Source organism: Acipenser ruthenus, chromosome 12 (assembly GCF_902713425.1).
Source record: "Acipenser ruthenus chromosome 12, fAciRut3.2 maternal haplotype, whole genome shotgun sequence".
Taxonomy (NCBI): Eukaryota; Metazoa; Chordata; class Actinopteri; order Acipenseriformes; family Acipenseridae; genus Acipenser; species Acipenser ruthenus.
This window is the reverse complement of record NC_081200.1, coordinates 41,480,043-41,497,370: the sequence shown is the minus strand read 5'-3', so window position 1 is coordinate 41,497,370 and position 17,328 is coordinate 41,480,043. Positions and strand designations below refer to the sequence as shown.

The following is a 17,328-nucleotide window of genomic DNA, read 5'->3' as shown; positions in this document are numbered from 1 at the left end:
CATCCCCTACCACTGCCCCATCCCCATCCCCATCCCCTACCCTTACCCCACCCCCTACCACTGCCCCTACCCCATCCCCTGCCCCATCCCCATCCCCATCACCTACCCCTGCCCCTACCCTTACCCCATCCCCTACCACTGCCCCATCCCCATCCCCTACCCCTGCCCCATCCCCATCCCTAGCTCCAGTCCCTGCCCCAGTCTCAGTCTCAGTCTCAGTCCCTGCCCTCCCCGTCAGCCTGCTGGATTTTCCCTGTCCCTGTTCCTGCTGACTGGAAACTGCACTCGTGTCCCTGCAGCCTGGGAGACAGTTTTGCTTCCCTGTGTCTCTCAGCTCGTCAGCCTGTCTGGTTTTGCTGCTGTTGTTGCTCCAGTTGGGGGCTTTGGTTCTGTCCGGGCCCCCGGGAGACTTTCTGGGCTGCCTGGATGCTGTGGCCTTGGTACCCCTGGCCTCGGTGCGGGTTAGCTTAACGGCTTTTCTGGGGCTCCTGGGCTCCTCCATGCTTGTGGCAGCCCACAGCTCCCTGCCACGGCTCGATGAAGACCCCCTCGCTCACCTATCAGCCACGGACCACGTCAGTATATCAGCAGGGAGGAGAGGGCAGCAGCACAATCCCACTCTGTGCCTGTGAGGAACAAAACAAACACTCATCAGCACCCCATTGCTGCCAGTCTCCTGCTCCTCTCAGCTGCATTTCTCCATGTAGCTCCGACACAACATTCCTGTTTCGTCTTGTGCACTAAAAAAAAAATCAGAAAAATCAAAAGATGTGTTCTAGAAAACACAGACCACAAATGAGCTACAGTACATATGAAAGGAGCTACTGGGGTACCCTCTTGGAGTGGTCAATAGTCAAGACAACTAACTCTCTGAATAGAGATTCAAATTTAGGATCTCCTAGCTAATTCATCATTTTTTTAATGTTTTACATTTTCAATAAATGCCTGCATATAAAAATCTTCTTTAAATTGAAGATCATTTATAAAGACTAACATGCCTCCTATTTATTGTTGTTTGAACCTAATATAACATAAAGTAATATGCGCTTGACTTCTCATATAAATGATTTTTTCCTTTTCAGTTATTGGCAGGAGGCTACTGATATACCTGCAGCTGACTGCACTATTCTCTGCAACACTGTTCTTGTCCTTTCACTTTTGAGTTGCGCAACAGAGAGTAAGAAACGTTTAGGGCTCAATTGGAATGGAAAGTGAAACTCGGGAGGGGGTGGTAACTTGCACAGCCCATGTTCGTTTAGTACTCTGTATGGAAATAATGTTAGAAACGGCACTGCACGAATGTAAAATTGCAAACTGCACAATACAAATAAATACATGGATCTTTTTAAAGCAGTGCTGCAAAGCGTAAGCTGTTTCCAAAATTCTCCCACTCAAATAAAGCAGACATTTAGTTCCGTAGAATGCACTGTATTTATTTCATTTTAAATCGATAGGTGCATTGAGACTGTACCTCTCACACCGGACTGGATTGTGTCAATGTGTGTCAGTCTCCAGGATAATGCTCAGTGCGAGTCTGAACAGAGAGGGTTAGCAATCTATACCCGTCTGAGAGAATGATGGATACACGCTCCTGTTTTACGGCTTTATTGCTCGGCATTCACGTTGCTTTGGGATTAACGGCTACCCTCCTTATTATAAATAGTCTAATGTAATGATAGCAATACATTAATTGAAATAGGTTCCACCTAATAAAAAACGATATGTATTATATGCAAGAAATGTGCCAGTCACCCAGCAGTTCCTCACCACACACACAGCGACAACAAGGAAAGCAAGTCATATATCATGTATCGTGTGATTGTTGTGAAACTCAAATCGAACAATAATCGGAATCAAGTTTATTTATTTTTTTATTCAGTTTAATAAATCAAATCAATGCTTAGTAAAAAAAAATAAAAATAAAAATAAAAACTATAAAAAAAACATTTGTGATCAGCACAATAACACCCCTATCAGCGACTGTTGATCAACACTTAGGTTAGACCAACGTAAAAGACAACATTTCAAATCGGATTGTCGCTGTGGACATGAATCTAACCGAAACATTCTGAAGAAAAAAAAAGAAAAAAGAAAAACAACATACGAAATCTGTGGCCCCATAATAACACTAACTCTATTAATAGATTCTCAACACGCCGAACCGTCTTCTCAAACAACAACAAATCCGAAACACCTGATCAACAACCCATGTCTGATCCGATCTCGACATTACAGTGCAAAAGAAAACCCGATAATAAAAGCATCGAGCCCCTTGCAGCTGCACCAACACGAACACCTGGACTGTATGAAGCAGAAATAGCCATCTTTACAATATATCACATAGATACTAACGCAGAGACAGACCTCCTTATTCTGTCTCTCCGTTACGTTACACCTTTTTGGCAACACAAAAAGCTGAGATGTGTTTGTGGAGAGCGATTCGCTTGTTACCTCTTTGTTTGTACGGCATTCGTTAGACCACTACAAGTGAAACGGCCTCCATCTTCGCTCTCTGTTTGTGTATTTCACTAGCCAGGGCCCTGATAGTACACAAACACCAACCCCAGACGCCATGTCAAGATGCTCGGCATTGTGGGTACTAAAGCTGAGGGACAAAGCCGCACAGCAGACTAGCAGGGTTTGAGTTGCGATTAAAAGGGAGTGATAAAAAAGAGGAATACCTAGGCTAACTGAAGCTTTTTTATGATCTCCGGCAAAGCTAGAGAAAGGGATTAGTCATTTTAATAATCTGCCTACTGCCGCCGCTGCACTATATACGTAACATATCTCAGAGGTCATCTGAAATTCGTGTTTAATATATGCAGTCAGTTATATAAACACTGCATACTAAACCAGCCTGGGGACCTTGACATCGATATATAGGTCATGTCACTTAGCTTCGTGGATATATATAATGACACACACACACACGCTGATTCTCTCGCTCACACGATCAAGAGGAACCATTTCACTGTTGATGTGTGCTATTACTAAACTGCTTTACGGCACGCGATTTGGAATGTGAAAGGGCTCTATCTGTCCCGACAATTCATTTGCACGCAGAGTCCTATCCGGGGCGCAGAAAGGAGCAAGGACAGCATATTGGAGAACCGGTGTCTTCTTAACAGCTTTAGCAATGCTTCTCTCATTTGTAACGTTACTTCTGCTGACTTTCACCTCTTTAGCGGCCAAAGTCAAAGACTTCTATACTTTTAAAGTTGTAAACATCAGGGGGAAACTAGTGTCTTTGGAGAAATACAGAGGCTCGGTAAGTTGCTGTTCGCGGTAGAGCTTGTGTAGTGACCACTGCTGCTGCCTGAACTGCAGCTAACACAGCACCCGTTTGTACACTATAGTAAAGCTATTAAAATGCACGTCTTTGTAGAACTGCCGCATGTCTTTATCCTTTCCTCTGAACTGCTTCATTGTTACTTTTAATAAAACCCTAACTGCCTTGTGTGTAAATTCTCCAGTGTGTCTCAGGAGGGTCTGGGGTATGAAGCTGAGTGTATACGTGGCAACCACACACTAACTTGGTGAGAAGCGTGCAATATAAGTGTTTACGTTAACTTACGTGTCTGTGTTTCTCTGCATGCTTTCCAATGCAGTGTCACCATTGGGGCGAATGTGTTTATTATGGGAATTAGTGGATATTGTTTGCTTAAATGCATCACTTCTACTCACTCCGAGGGTCCCTGTTATTTCAGAGTTTATTAGAAACGATGGCATAACTAAATAAGGATGGGATATTTGGTCATATTCACAAATCATTTACCACCGTTTTTAATTCATTCATTTTTTAAATACAACTTTGATGTTGAAACTTCAAATAAATAACTCACGGAGTCAAGAATTAAAGAGCTTCTACATGCATTACTGTAACGATGCACACCTAGTGGCATTGTTTTAACATGCAACTCTGAAGAGAGCGTGCAGACTCGGCATGGGCAGCTGGTTTTGTTTAATAATGAGGACATGACACGTGCAATGACCACGACCAACCCAGAGGCTTTGAAGTTAGCTGCTTCCAGTGCGTTCTGTCAGTTTGTTCTGAAAACGGAAAAAAAAGACATTAGCGCTACATTTGCTAATACAATATACCCAGCATTGTGATCACAATAGATTCGTTTACACAGGTCCAATACATTCCCAGTTATTTTGAAGGGTCCTACTGAAAGTTGGGCGGAGTTTATTTTCCTGTTTCAGAACACTTTTGTAGCTTTAGATACATGAAAAAAAATAAAATTAAACACTGTAAACTGAGATTTAAAAGTGTGTGCAATTTCACCAGCTGTACACTAGATGGCGCCTTTGTTTTGCACTTCCCAACAGTCCTATGCAAATATTTCTCTTTTTTTCTCGTGGTATATACAGTATTATAGACCTTTTTATTAGCTGAACTAATTTGACCCAGTTTAGGTTGGGCTAATAAACTTGGAGAGAGTCCAAAGAAAAGGTAATATAATGCATCTGTTTGTGCAGGTTACAAATGTGGGTCGTGGGGACAATTTACTGAGTCAAACAGTCCTGCTAATTAGACATACAATAGATACCATATTGATTGCCATTTTACCAGCCTGTGGTTCTCCTACAGTGTTTGCATTGAGTACTATGTCAGCATCACTGTACTCACCAGCTTCAGCCACTGGGAAGCAGGACCTGCTGAAAGCAGTCTGCACACATGGGAGAAAGACAAACTCAGGTCAGGGATTGGGAAAAACTGGACAGGCTGCAACACGAGGTGGGGATTACTAATGCTTACTACCAGCTGTCAGCCCACGAGTTTGGAAGTGTTTATAAAAATGTCACTTCCTCTATGAAAACATGAAATAGCATTGAAAAAGTTCCTTGATTGATGAGGCATTCTGCTGATGATGTGTCATTTAGGTAAAAGTGCACATAATCTCCAGTGAACTGGGAGCTCTTAGACTTGGACATTGGATGAGTTTATGCATAACTTGAAAACACTATTATATAGATTTCTACTGGTGCATTAGTAACCGAATGAACTGGATAAAGCTGTCTTCCTGCTCACAGTTTACAAGCGCTTACATCTATAAAGAACTGCAAAGTACTTCAGAAGTAGCTTGTTTATTGGATCGTAGTGAATCAGTGCTGTGATGAAATCGTCAGAGGTATAAGAAATAAAGTCTCATCACTTTAATGAGAGGAATTTTTCGTCAGACCTCCCCTTCTGCTTCTTATTGGTGCTGTGCAGTGATGCAGATTCTCCACAGGAGAAGGTTCCCCTCCATACATAGATTTAATAACTGCTGGCTTCTTCACTTTAGCAGTGTTTCAGTCATTAGTAAAAAAAACAGTGATATTGATGTAAATGCACTCTTGCTGTTATAGCACCTGCTGTTTATAGACCATAAAGTTTTGGAATAAAGACAGAAGTAAAGTTGTAAAGACGAGGAGGCCACTCAGCCCTTTACCTAGCAGCTGACTGACCTTCCCAGTGACACGAGACAACAACACAACGTGGGCCTGAACGCAATCAAAATCTGAGGCACAGCCATTGCTATACCTTCTAATGGCTAGGGCACCACCATTAAATATAATTTAATCTAGATCCTGGTAACCTATTACAGACGTTCACTTAATTGTTTGTTTGAGGGGAATACTATTCATTTTTCCTATGTTCTGGAGAGATGCATTGCGCTGTGTTTTATTATAAATCACCCCCAACAAACTTTTTTTCCAGTATAGAAATTAGTAGAGGGCATCAGAAAATAAACACATTTAAACAAACTTTTTGGACACTGTATGAAAAACTTCAACAGGAATTAAGAAAAGATTACTTTTTTATCTAAAAAAAGAACCTATTCTGTTGGTAGTAAATATTTAATATAGAATGAATTTGGGATATCTAACACAACATTGTTCTTAGGTTTCAAATCCATATCCTGATCTTTATTAAATTCAGCTCTGTATTATTAATTAGTCATTTAGCAGATGCTTTTATCCAAAGCAACTAGGGGGTGAACTATGTATCACAACTGCTGCAGAGTCACTTCCAATAGGATCTCAGTTTTACGTCTCATCTGAAGGATGGTGCACAAGGAGGCTAAGTGACTTGCTCACAGTCACATGCAGTGAGTCAGTGGCTAGGATTGAACCAGGAACCTCCTGGTAAAAAGCCCCTTTCTTTAACCACTGGACTCCCACGCCTCTGTACCCTTTAATATACTTTAATTAGCCCAATCTGTTTTTTTTTTTTAATTTGCACATTTAATTGCTGGAATACAGCAATCTAATTATTGTATGCACTGCAACCCATTAATATTATTTTCTTAATCCCCTCGAAGCATCATTCTGGCAGGGATGCGTTAATTTAATATAGCAATTTCATTTAGAAACATAATTGTTCTTATCATGCTAATATAAAATGCATAAACTGGCAGGCACATAAACTGTAAACGAACGTTGGGATGGAAATAAGACTCCCATTGCATTGCAGTTCGGTCCATTCCTGGTTTTACAATGAGTTTAAAAAGACACACCTGAGTTTGTTATCTGAACACACTGTGGCTAGTTTGTATGAAAACCTGGACTGGGTGAAACTGCTATGTAATATAAGTCTTATTTCCAGCCCTGAAATGTGTATGCAGTCATACAGGAAGAACGAGATTTGGTCCCTTGTAGACTGCTGGTATATTTTGTATTGGTTCTGACTTGCTGCTGTAAATGAAACTAAACTAATGACATACATTATTGCATATTGTATAGATCCTGGCTGGAGGAGCTCTGTGTTGATAAATATGCTGAATCTAAGATTCCCAGAGGTTAATTCCATGTCCAGACCATCCAGTCATCTTCACCATCGAATTTTGAGTTACACGCCTCTATCACACTTCATCCGTTTGTTGTCAGATTTTGCACTTAACAGGAAAAATGTATCCATTTGGTTGATATTTTAAGTTATAAACATCCCATCTGGCTTTCTAGGGGGTGTTTTTTAATTCTGAATCCAAACTGCTTGGAGCGGTGGTGAACTTGCTGGCCTCAGTGAAGGGTCGGCTGAACCAGCATGTGTTTCTATGTTGCTGCCTGTAGGAATGCAAATCCCATTGCTGGCATCTCAGTAAGAATGAAGTTCACTAGTTTCATTTGCTGTGCATAAGATTCTGGAAGTCCTGTTTGCTGGCTTTGATTTAGCAGCCTCCAAGGTTCATCTGTTCATCTGTGCCTGACTGTACGTGGGGACTTGTCATTAATTCTTAAAAGCTGAGTGGTGTTTCTTCTATTTATTTAGACAATGGTTGATGCCTTAGTTGGTGGAATAACAAATGGAGCTGTCAGAAGAGTTGTCATTTCCTTTGTGTTCTCAAGCAGCATCCGTGAACTTATAGACTGCCTGCCTGAGTGAGTCAGCTCAGATAGAAAAAAGTTTTCATGTTTCACTCAAAACACTAAGAGCGATGTTAAAGGAAGCGTGAAAGATTATTTTAAAGCCAAGGACTCCTTGGACACACACACAAAACAAAATGGTATTCCTTAGCAACCACAGATGATGATAGTTTCTTATTGGGTCTGGTCTGCTCACAAAATGTTAAAAGCTCATTGAGGATCGGGGGAGGGAGCTTGATTAGGACAGGGTTTGATCATTTAATACCAGTAGGATCTCTGATGCTAAACTTTCAAAACAGTTTAGCACCAATTTTCAAAACAATTGGTGGAAGGTATTAATGAAAGAGTCGAGAGAAACCACTGAATAAACAGCCGAAATGGCATTTCAGAATGATTGACAGAGTGAAACAACTGGATACACAGCAGAGCAGCAGCAGAGCTGACAGTGCAAGCTGGTATTATACTGGATCAACGAACTTTAATTATCTACGATTTCTACTTGATGATTAGTGTCTGCAAATGTAACTCAGTAAAAAAAAAAAAAGTCATGTTTTGCCTTGATGCAGCGGTACATGACTGCAAACCTGGCAAGTCAACTGTGTTTTTTTAATCAATAGAAGCAAACCACGAAGTGTGATGAACTCTTTAATTGACTTTACCTTTGAGAGAGTAAGCATGTTGATAGCCAGCTTTAGTGTATCCATTTTCCGCAGAAAAGCGCTGCACCCTCCAATTTTTCACAGCAAATGAACAACCTTTGTCACCCCTTATTCACATCCAAACTCACACCTATTGTAGCATCACTGTAAATAAATGAAAGCTCTTCATTCTCCCAAATATATGAGAGCTCCTGGTTTCTTCCACAGGTGTCGCTCGTGGTGAACGTGGCCAGTGAGTGTGGCTTTACCGAGGGGCACTACAGAGCCCTGCAACAGCTCCACAGGGACCTGGGTCCTTATCATTTCAACGTGCTGGGCTTCCCCTGCAACCAGTTCGGGCAGCAGGAGCCTGGCAGCGACAAGGAGATTGAGAGCTTTGCCAGGAGGACCTACAGCGTCTCCTTCCCCATGTTCAGTAAGATCGCTGTGGTGGGCACCGGGGCCAATAATGCCTTTAAGTACCTTGTGGGTAAGTACAGAAAAAAAGAGATGCATTCATGCAGAAAACAAATACTATTTAAAAATATGTAAGTTATTTGAAAAAAAAAACAACCCAAATAGTTAATGAATAATCAGAAACTAAAACCTAATTATTACCCTAAATGTACCAAGTCTTGCAATTACCACATGGTGATTTCTATCGAGGAAAATGCTAAACCTGTCCATCTTCAAAACAGGCCATTAACCAGTGGTTAAAGACATTTCAATTAATTGATCAAATTAAATCCAATTGAAATAGAGCAGTTTCCAAAAGATAATTGAGTGGTTAACAAGACTTAACCTGCTTAGAATGCAGGATAATAATAAGGCTGCTGTGTGTTACAGTTACATATTTATGAAGAGTTTAAAGTATTTCAATGTATTTCAGCTACTTTACTCATATTTAATTATTTTCAAATAATAGTTACTTTCTGCAATCTGTATTTAATTATTTTCAAATAACAGTTACTTTCTACAATCTGTTTTTAATTATTTTCAATTATTTACAATTTATTTATTTCCAAATAATAGTTACTTTTCACAAACGCCATTTATAACTATATTTTCCCAAGTCTGGCAAATACATACTTGTAAGTTGAAAGAATGTTCAACACCAGATATATGTTTATGAAAATCGAAGAAATTGTAAGCTTGAGAAACTGGACTTGTGCCTGAATTGGTTATTATGTACTGGCCATGTCATTTTTAATGTTCCAAATGTGTAATGCAGTTTAATGTCAATAACAACACTTACCTTAATAAGAACAGATGTTCTTAGAACAGATGTTCTTAGTAACAACCCTCCTTTGAATTCAATGATTTATAAGCTGCAAGTTATTTTTTTCTTTTTAATTCAGCACTTAATCAAGACAGGGTAAGTGTTCACAGTTCTGATTTAACTGTAGCATAAAGAATACCAGGTGGTCTTGTGATGTATGACTCCCAAGGCATCTACTTTCCTATGTGTTTTGTCTTTTATCATTATTGCTGTCATTGGTTTATTTCTTTTTCTCACTCAGAGTCGATCGGAAAGGAGCCTGACTGGAATTTTTGGAAGTTCCTCGTGGACACCAATGGGAAGGTCGTGGATGCCTGGGGTCCGAACGTACCTGTGGAAGAAATCCGGCCACAGGTCACTGCGCTCGTGAGGCAGGTGATCCTCAAGAAGAAAGATGAGCTTTAGTGTCAGACCCAGCCCTTCCAACAGCCTGGACTGTATCCAGGTGCAGCAGCTTTCAGAACAACTGCCCGCTTTCAATTATCACCTGATCAAAAATTCCATTCAAAATGCTCTTAAATCAACCAGAGCGTTTTGCTGTTGTGCGCCTCATTTGTGGAACTCTGTTCTGGTTGACATTAGGCAGGTTGAAACACTGGATTCTTTCAAGTCTAAATTGGAAACATCCTGTTTTGAATGTGCTTTTATGTAATTGGTTGTAGCTGGAGTGCACTGTGCATATGAGCTCTTGTTTTGTCTGTAACTTTGCACAGCACTCTGCGATGCCGTGGTGTGAAGGGGGCTATGTAAGAATACATTTGTGATGGTTCCGGCAAAACAAAGTTCTGTTTGTCTTTTTAAAGTTTGAACAGCTTGATTTGCAAGCACTGCTGTTGGTGAAAGGTGTGACGGGCATGGAAGCTGGCATATTCCACTTTGGAGTTGCTTCTCAAACTAAGAAGCAAAAAAAAAAAAAAACAACTGTATACATGGGTAATTGTATGTAAAAATAATGTGATATCGTGTAACAATTGTAAGTCGCCCTGGATAAGGGTGTCTGCTAAGAAATAATAAAATAAAATAAAGGCAAGAAACCCTGACTGTAAAGAAACCCTGACTGTAAAAACGTCCTATTTGCTAGCGGCTGTTGCTCCTAACTAGTAGTGGAGTCTCCTGGTGTATTAAGTTTATGTGCGGACCAAAGAGGTGGAGGTGGTAACAAAGATATTAATCATATATTAGCAGGATCATTAGATCAAATGGAAGAGATTTATTCAAGAAAAAAGTCAATTTCAACAAAAGCAGATGGATGGCTTGAGACCTCTCATTTGATATTTCTGATCAAGCATTTGTAACATTTTATGTGTCTCTAATTACTGTGTATTTACATAGTAGTTACTTAGTAAATACATAATATAGTGCCTTTCATAGTGGACCACCATCATAAAGTGCTTTACAGAACTGTGCATTATATGCAGAGTCACTTACAATAGGACATTGATTTAACATCTCATCAGCAGGAGGTTAAGTGACTTGCTCAGGGTCACACAGTGAGTCAGTCAGTGGCAGAGGTGGGATTTGAACTGGTGACCTTCTGGTTACAAGCCCTGGACTTTAACCACTGGACCACACTGCCTCCTATACACTTACACATAATTACAATGTACTTAATGTTGAAATAATTTTGCATAATTATGTAAGTACACAATTATATCAGAAAAGAGTTAGGGATAGAGTTAAGGTTAGGGTTATATTGTGCAAAAAGATTTGCACATTAAGTACACTGTAACTATGCATCATAACATTGTAATGATGTGTAAGTACACATGTATTTACTAAGTAACTACTATGTAAATACACAGGAATTAGAGACACTTCATGTAAAGTGTTACCCATGCTTGCTTCACTGAGATCTACAGAAAAACTTTCTGTCAGATACCAAAACTGAGATTTCAGAGAACAACAGTTCCACCCCATTGAGTGTTCGTAAGCAGAAATCAATGTAGAGCATTTAGCTCAGTAAGGGTTATCTGTGACTGGTTCAGTCAACGTCAGTTCATATGCTCTTGACCACAATATTAAAAGCAATTCATTGAACGTCCCTGAGTTTATTCAGACCAGAAGAGTACAGGCATGCGTGAAGATGGGAAATCAATGACTGGAAATGTAAGGCCTTCACTTGTAGTTAGTGGTGTTGCTAGGATACTACTGGATTCTAACGTCCCCCATTACAACTTATTTATCTGCACTTAACAGATGCTAAATAGTTATTAGCCCTTGAAAACTATATGTCCTAGGCATTACCGAGGCAAATCATACAAAGGACATGTTTTTTGGTGGGGTCACATTTCCTTTTTTAATTATTTGTATTGAAATTTTGCAATAAAATGTATTATGATTGACCATTAAAAGTACATAATAACAATAATAACAAAGAGAAAAAAAAGCGTTGCATTAGTATTTTAAAATATTGACACAATTACATAGAGAAAAGGAAAGCTTAGAAACAGGAAATCATGTGTTCTGGTTTTTTAAGGTTCTCAAGTCATTTTAAAAGAGCAGTTCAGTCTACCTCCACCAATCTGTTCAGTATCTTGTTTTATTGGTACAAAATGTTCTCCTACCTTGAAATAAATGTTTTATTTACGTATTGAGCTAGATAAGGTGCTGAGGGCTTTCTTCATGTCAGGTGGGCAATGATACATCATTCATCATGATCTCACAGCCACGTTCTTCAAGCAGATACTACACTTTTTCAGCACCAGGGGCTTGAATCCTGGTTCCAGGAGACTGGGGAACCTAGCTTAAGGGAACTTTGCTTTATCAAACCCCAAGTGTTCCCGGGTGTGCCATTCAGTGGTCTGAAACCTAGTCTCTTGAAACCAAGTTCCAAGTCACAAAGTAGCTCTGTGTTCCCTCAGTTTAAGGACAAGGCAGCCCCCACAAGTCTTTATCAACCCCACATTCACTGTGACACCATCTCTGCGACATCTCTAGTTTTAGTGGATTTACCTTTTGTTGTTTGAGGTCTGTACTTGCCAGCAGATTGTGGAAGGTGTGACGATATTTAACATAACCAATGTTTACAGCAGCTGCTTGGCATGTTTTTGCTGTAAAGATAGCACCATTATAATTAATCCAGTTTGGAATGCCCAGTTGTGTTCCCCCTCACCTCAGAAATTCCCCACATGGCTCAGGAGCCCCGAAGGTTCAGTGGGTGTCCTCCGATCCAATGACCAAGCCAGCTTCCTTTTTCACCCAGGAACTCGAGAGCGGATGTCGACGAGCTACCGACCTCTGGAGGACAAAGGCCAGCCCTGCAGGTGTCCGCTCTGAGCTCACTGGGCGCCTGGCCAGCAGGGTTCGCTGTAGAGAGATGAGGAGAAACAGTCCCTGCTGGTTTTACCTCCCTAACATGTGGTAGTGCCAGAGCCAATGCAACGCTCTCTTCGGAGTCCCCATTGAAGACCGGCCTACTTCACACAGCCTGGATCCGAACCAGCGCTGTCTGACTCACCCTGTGCACCACACGGCTGCGCTTCTACCAGGTGAGCCACTCGGGGACCCTTGAAATCATTTTTTAACTGCATGTATAGAAACATGGGGCTCCTGTCTTTTGTTTTTTTTACCCAATTTTCTTACCCATTTTTTCTCAATCTGATCCCATCACCAAGCCAATCACCTCTTTACACCCAGGATCTTGACAGCAGATGCTAGTGAGGACAAAGGATAGCCCTGCATGTGTTTGAGCTCACCAGATGCATGGTTAATAAGGACTGCTGTAGCTTGGTAAGGTGACTCAGTCCCTGACATTTTTTTCTTCCAAACCCACAGGTGCGCCTGAGTCAATGTGATTTTCACTGTCGAATCCCCAGCAAAGAATGACAACAGGCAGGATGCAAACCTGCGCTCTCCTGATTGCATGACTCATCTTGCACACCACGAGGACACGCCTTCCCCAGACGAGCCTCATAGAGGCCCTGCTCTTGCCTATTCAAAACCTGAGGAGCTCATGCTAAAAAGAGCCCCTGTCCGTGGTGCTGAAGTTACTAGCAAGACGCTGTCCTTGGCGCTGAAGGCTTATTGCACAGTCTCTAAACTGGGGTCCACACAGAGCTTATTTGATTAGGCTTTGATGATAACTCTGTTAGTGAGATGAAAATCATCTAAGCGTGTACAAAGCTTTAAACCTGTATTTAAAAATTCAACTTTTGTTTATTTTGGTTTATAGGGACGGATATCTATTAGAGATATTTAGCAATTTAGTAATAGTATATAGCTAATAAGCTCTGTGTGAAACTGCTAATAAGGTCTGTGTGAGCTGGCACCTATACTGTGATCAACAACACATTACACAGTGATCAATTAGACAGTGATCCATTAAACAGTGATCCATTACAATGATCCTTTACATTGTGATTCATTACACTGTGATCCATTACACTGTTATTCATTAAACTGATCCATTACACTGTGATCCATTACACTGTGATGCCCACCTTGGAACCTCTGATTGGCTGTTCATACTAATTGAAGCCTAACCCGAACCCGAACCCTAACCCAAACCTTAACCATGCGCTCTGGTACAACACTAGGGTCAGTTCTCGGTTTGCTTACTTTACTTTCAAGTGTTACTTCCTAGGTCATGAAACAGGAATTATAAAGCTTGCAAGGTTTTCAGGCAGGAAATATATAGTATCTACAGTACAAGTGCCTAGTTAATTTATTGGTTAATCTACAAATCTATTACTGGCAAGTTCCCATTAACCTATAGGTATATAAACCTATTTCACAAACTCAGTCTTGCCATGGGGGGGGGGGGGGGGGAGTGCAGAATACTCCTTTGCCTAATATTTTGGTTCACCGGGATGAACACGTCACATAGATTTATTATTTTATTGTTTGTTTTTTAGCAGGCGGCACCGGGATGCTCCGAAGGATGAGGCTGTGCTCCAACTATTTATTTATTTATTTATTTATTTATTTATTTATTTATTTTATTTAGTAGTCGCCAATTATTTGATTATTTTCTCCCAATTTAGCATGTCCAATTATTTTTAGGCTCAGCTCATCGCTACCACCCCTTTGCTGACTCGGGAGGGGCGAAGATGAACACACACTGTCCTCCGAAGCGTGTGCCGTCAGTCGCCAGCTTCTTTACACACTGCAGGCTCACCATGCAGCCGTCTCAGAGCTACAGCACATACTGAACTCCACACGGAGTGCCTTTACCGGATGTGCCACTCTGGAGCCACCAACTATTTTTACTCTAGTTACTTATCTTCACCTATTGCTGGGTCAATGTTTTTTGATACATATAAGACTTTGCATTCTAATAAATGTGGTTATTTAACACAAGAGTGTCCTGACTGAAATAAATATGAGCATTAAACCTTGTGGGAAAGCCCTGCATTCACTGCCTTTGTATCGGCTTCTTCTGCTTGTCTGGTATGAAGTCATTTCAATTGAGTGAACTACCCAATATGGGATACACCCCAAACTGCTGGCACATTAACAACACAATGTACTTTAGGTTAGTTTCAGTTCGGAACACCTGCAACTACTGACTGGTAGGGGGAAGATGATGGCTGCAGAGGAATGTGAAATCAAGTTAGCGAGCAGTTCATTTCTCTTTGTCTTTAAAATACAGCTCTTGACTCATCCATCTGCTCTCCAAAAAGATACTGCAAGATTTCATGACAACATTTTACATAATTAATATGTATTTACATAGTAGTTACTTGGTAAAAATATGTGTATTTACATATAATTACAATGTTATTATGCATAGTTGCAATGTACCTAATGCATATTTTTGCTAAACTTAATTCTATATATAACCCCCACTAACACAAGCCCTAACCCTTCCGATACAGTTGTGTACTTGCATATATTGTGCAAAAAGATTTACACGTTATGTACATTGTAACTATGTATAATAACATTGTAATTAGAGATTAATATACAGTGTTACTGATTTCCCTTTTCATGGTACACCATTTACCACACTCACCTGGATCATGACTGAACTGTGTTTCGATTTTACCACGGCCATGGAAAAACTACTGTATACCGCCCAGCAACATCAGCTTAGATTTCATTCTGGTAATACAAAACAAATGCTGTACAACTAATTTGACTGCAACTGTAAGTATTTTTAAGATAAAAAAAACAGTCATTATTTTTTCCAGTTATGTCTCATAAAAACTGCAGGGTTTTGAGTTTTAAAGGGCATTGACATTGACTTCTAATTATTTCCATGCTGTCTTCCCATGTCGTTCAGATGACTCACTCCTAAGTGCCTGCTCAGTTGCTAGCAGGCACAGAGAGAAAGGAAGAGTCTTGGATTGGGGATCATTCTTTCTCATGTCAAGTTAGTTGGATTCTAAGACTACTTCTGTTTAAAAAGACTACAGCTCTTTTGATATTTATGCATCTAGCTTCCAGGAGTTTGAGTTCCTTTGAAGAAAATAAAAGGCAAACATTGAAATGCGTACTTTTGTAAAGTGTTTTTATTTATTTATTTATTTATTTATTTATTTATTTTTTTGCTGGCCGAAATATATATTTAAAAATATGCACTGGGAAATTTATATTAAAAAAATATGCACTGGGAAATATATATTTAAAAATATGCACTCAGAAATATATATTAAAAAATATGCACTTGGAACATAAGAACATAAGAACATAAGAAAGTTTATGTTCCCTCCCAGGAGGGATATGGATGATTTGCTGAACGAGTGTACAAGCTATAAAGGGAATCTAGGTTTAGTTCCCATTCAGTGAAAATTGTTGAATAGATGAATCAGCTTGATTGTGTTCTTCACCAAAGGATGGAATAACTACATGTATAATGATGTGTGAATTCAAAAGCCTGACCTGCCTTCGTTTGTCAGGGAAGCTGAGACTGTTTCAAGCCAAGACTAAAAACACACTTTTATAAAATGGCTTTCTTATCTTAGTGGGTTTTAATGTAACTTTAAAAATGTTATTTTTATATTATGTGTACACTGTTATTTAAATGGTCTGACTGTGGCAGTTGTATGTGTGACATGCTATACACATGTATTGTGGTTTGTTCTTTTTTTCTGCTATGCATTTTTGCATGATAAAACCCTAACCCTAACACTAACCTCCTTAACCCTAACCCTAACCTCCTTAACCCTACCTCCAAACCTAACCCTAACGCTAGTAGATCAAGGTGATGTAAACCTGGGATTTTATTGGTTACCAATAAAAAACCCACGATTCAGTAACCAGCCCCCCCCCCCCCCCCGTCACCCCCCCCCCCACCCCCCCGCTCCCAACACTAGTGCACTCACTGGCAGATTTAATAAAAAATCTGTTTGACCTGCTTTACCCTGTTTTATGGAAACTGTTCAACAGATGGAGGGTTGATTTTCAACTCCTCCCCACCTCCACCCCCTTGCCCCTCACAGAACCACAAGCACATGTTGCCTAAAGCTGAATAGGACAGCAGAACATTGCTTTGCAAATTGATTCCTCTTGACTGACTAGCTTGTAGAACCTTGGTTTAATTCCAAGAAAAATGAAATAAGTTTGACCTTTGAGATAACCAATTAGATCTGTGAATCTTCAAAATGTCCTTAAGCCCGTCTACGCCATGTACAGCTAATGACATCCTCTGTGAAAAGCAATGTAAATGTAATGCACCTTAAAATAAATAAATACATGAATTAATTAAAAGTATTAATACATTGGGGGGAAGATAACTAAAGAGAGAGCTAATGAAAAGCCACGAGAGAGTGCACGTTGTTTTAGGAAAATAAAGGCTCTGTTGCTACAATACATCTGTTCGATGACTCATACAGCTGCATATGATTGATCAATCTCATTCTCAGAACACAAAGAGATATTTATATTTATAACTCTAAACATAAGATCACAATGAAACTAAATCAACCTCTATCCGGGATAAGTCTAAGCTGGATTTTCTAGTTCATTTTCTAGATCAGTCACAAAAGTGAATGATTCTTTAGCCACCTGTCGTTTGTGTTGCTTTATTTCAATTTCTTGTCTTGCATCTGTCCTTCATTACTTCCTTGAACCTTGACATGTTTACGCTTTCCAAGGCCAGTAGCTACATGACTCCCT

The 17,328-nt window shown here is 40.0% G+C and overlaps 1 protein-coding gene across 1 annotated transcript; it reads left to right on the top strand.

Moving 5' to 3' along the window:
- Positions 1–2,840: 2,840 nt before the first annotated feature.
- Positions 2,841–10,191, top strand: LOC117417253 (glutathione peroxidase 7-like). The gene is made up of 3 exons (XM_034029238.2): positions 2,841–3,268; positions 8,220–8,481; positions 9,512–10,191. The coding sequence occupies exons 1-3, from the start codon at positions 3,137–3,139 to the stop codon at positions 9,673–9,675; spliced, it is 558 nt and encodes a 185-aa protein (XP_033885129.1). The 5' UTR covers positions 2,841–3,136; the 3' UTR covers positions 9,676–10,191.
- The last annotated feature ends 7,137 nt before the right edge of the window (positions 10,192–17,328 follow it).

Coding starts and splice junctions, on each gene's coding strand:
- LOC117417253 (XM_034029238.2), top strand. CDS start 3,137: ATGCTTCTCTCATTTGTAACGTTACTTCTGCTGACTTTCACCTCTTTA. Junction 3,269..8,219: donor TGGAGAAATACAGAGGCTCG/GTAAGTTGCTGT, acceptor TTTCTTCCACAG/GTGTCGCTCGTGGTGAACGT. Junction 8,482..9,511: donor TGCCTTTAAGTACCTTGTGG/GTAAGTACAGAA, acceptor TTTCTCACTCAG/AGTCGATCGGAAAGGAGCCT.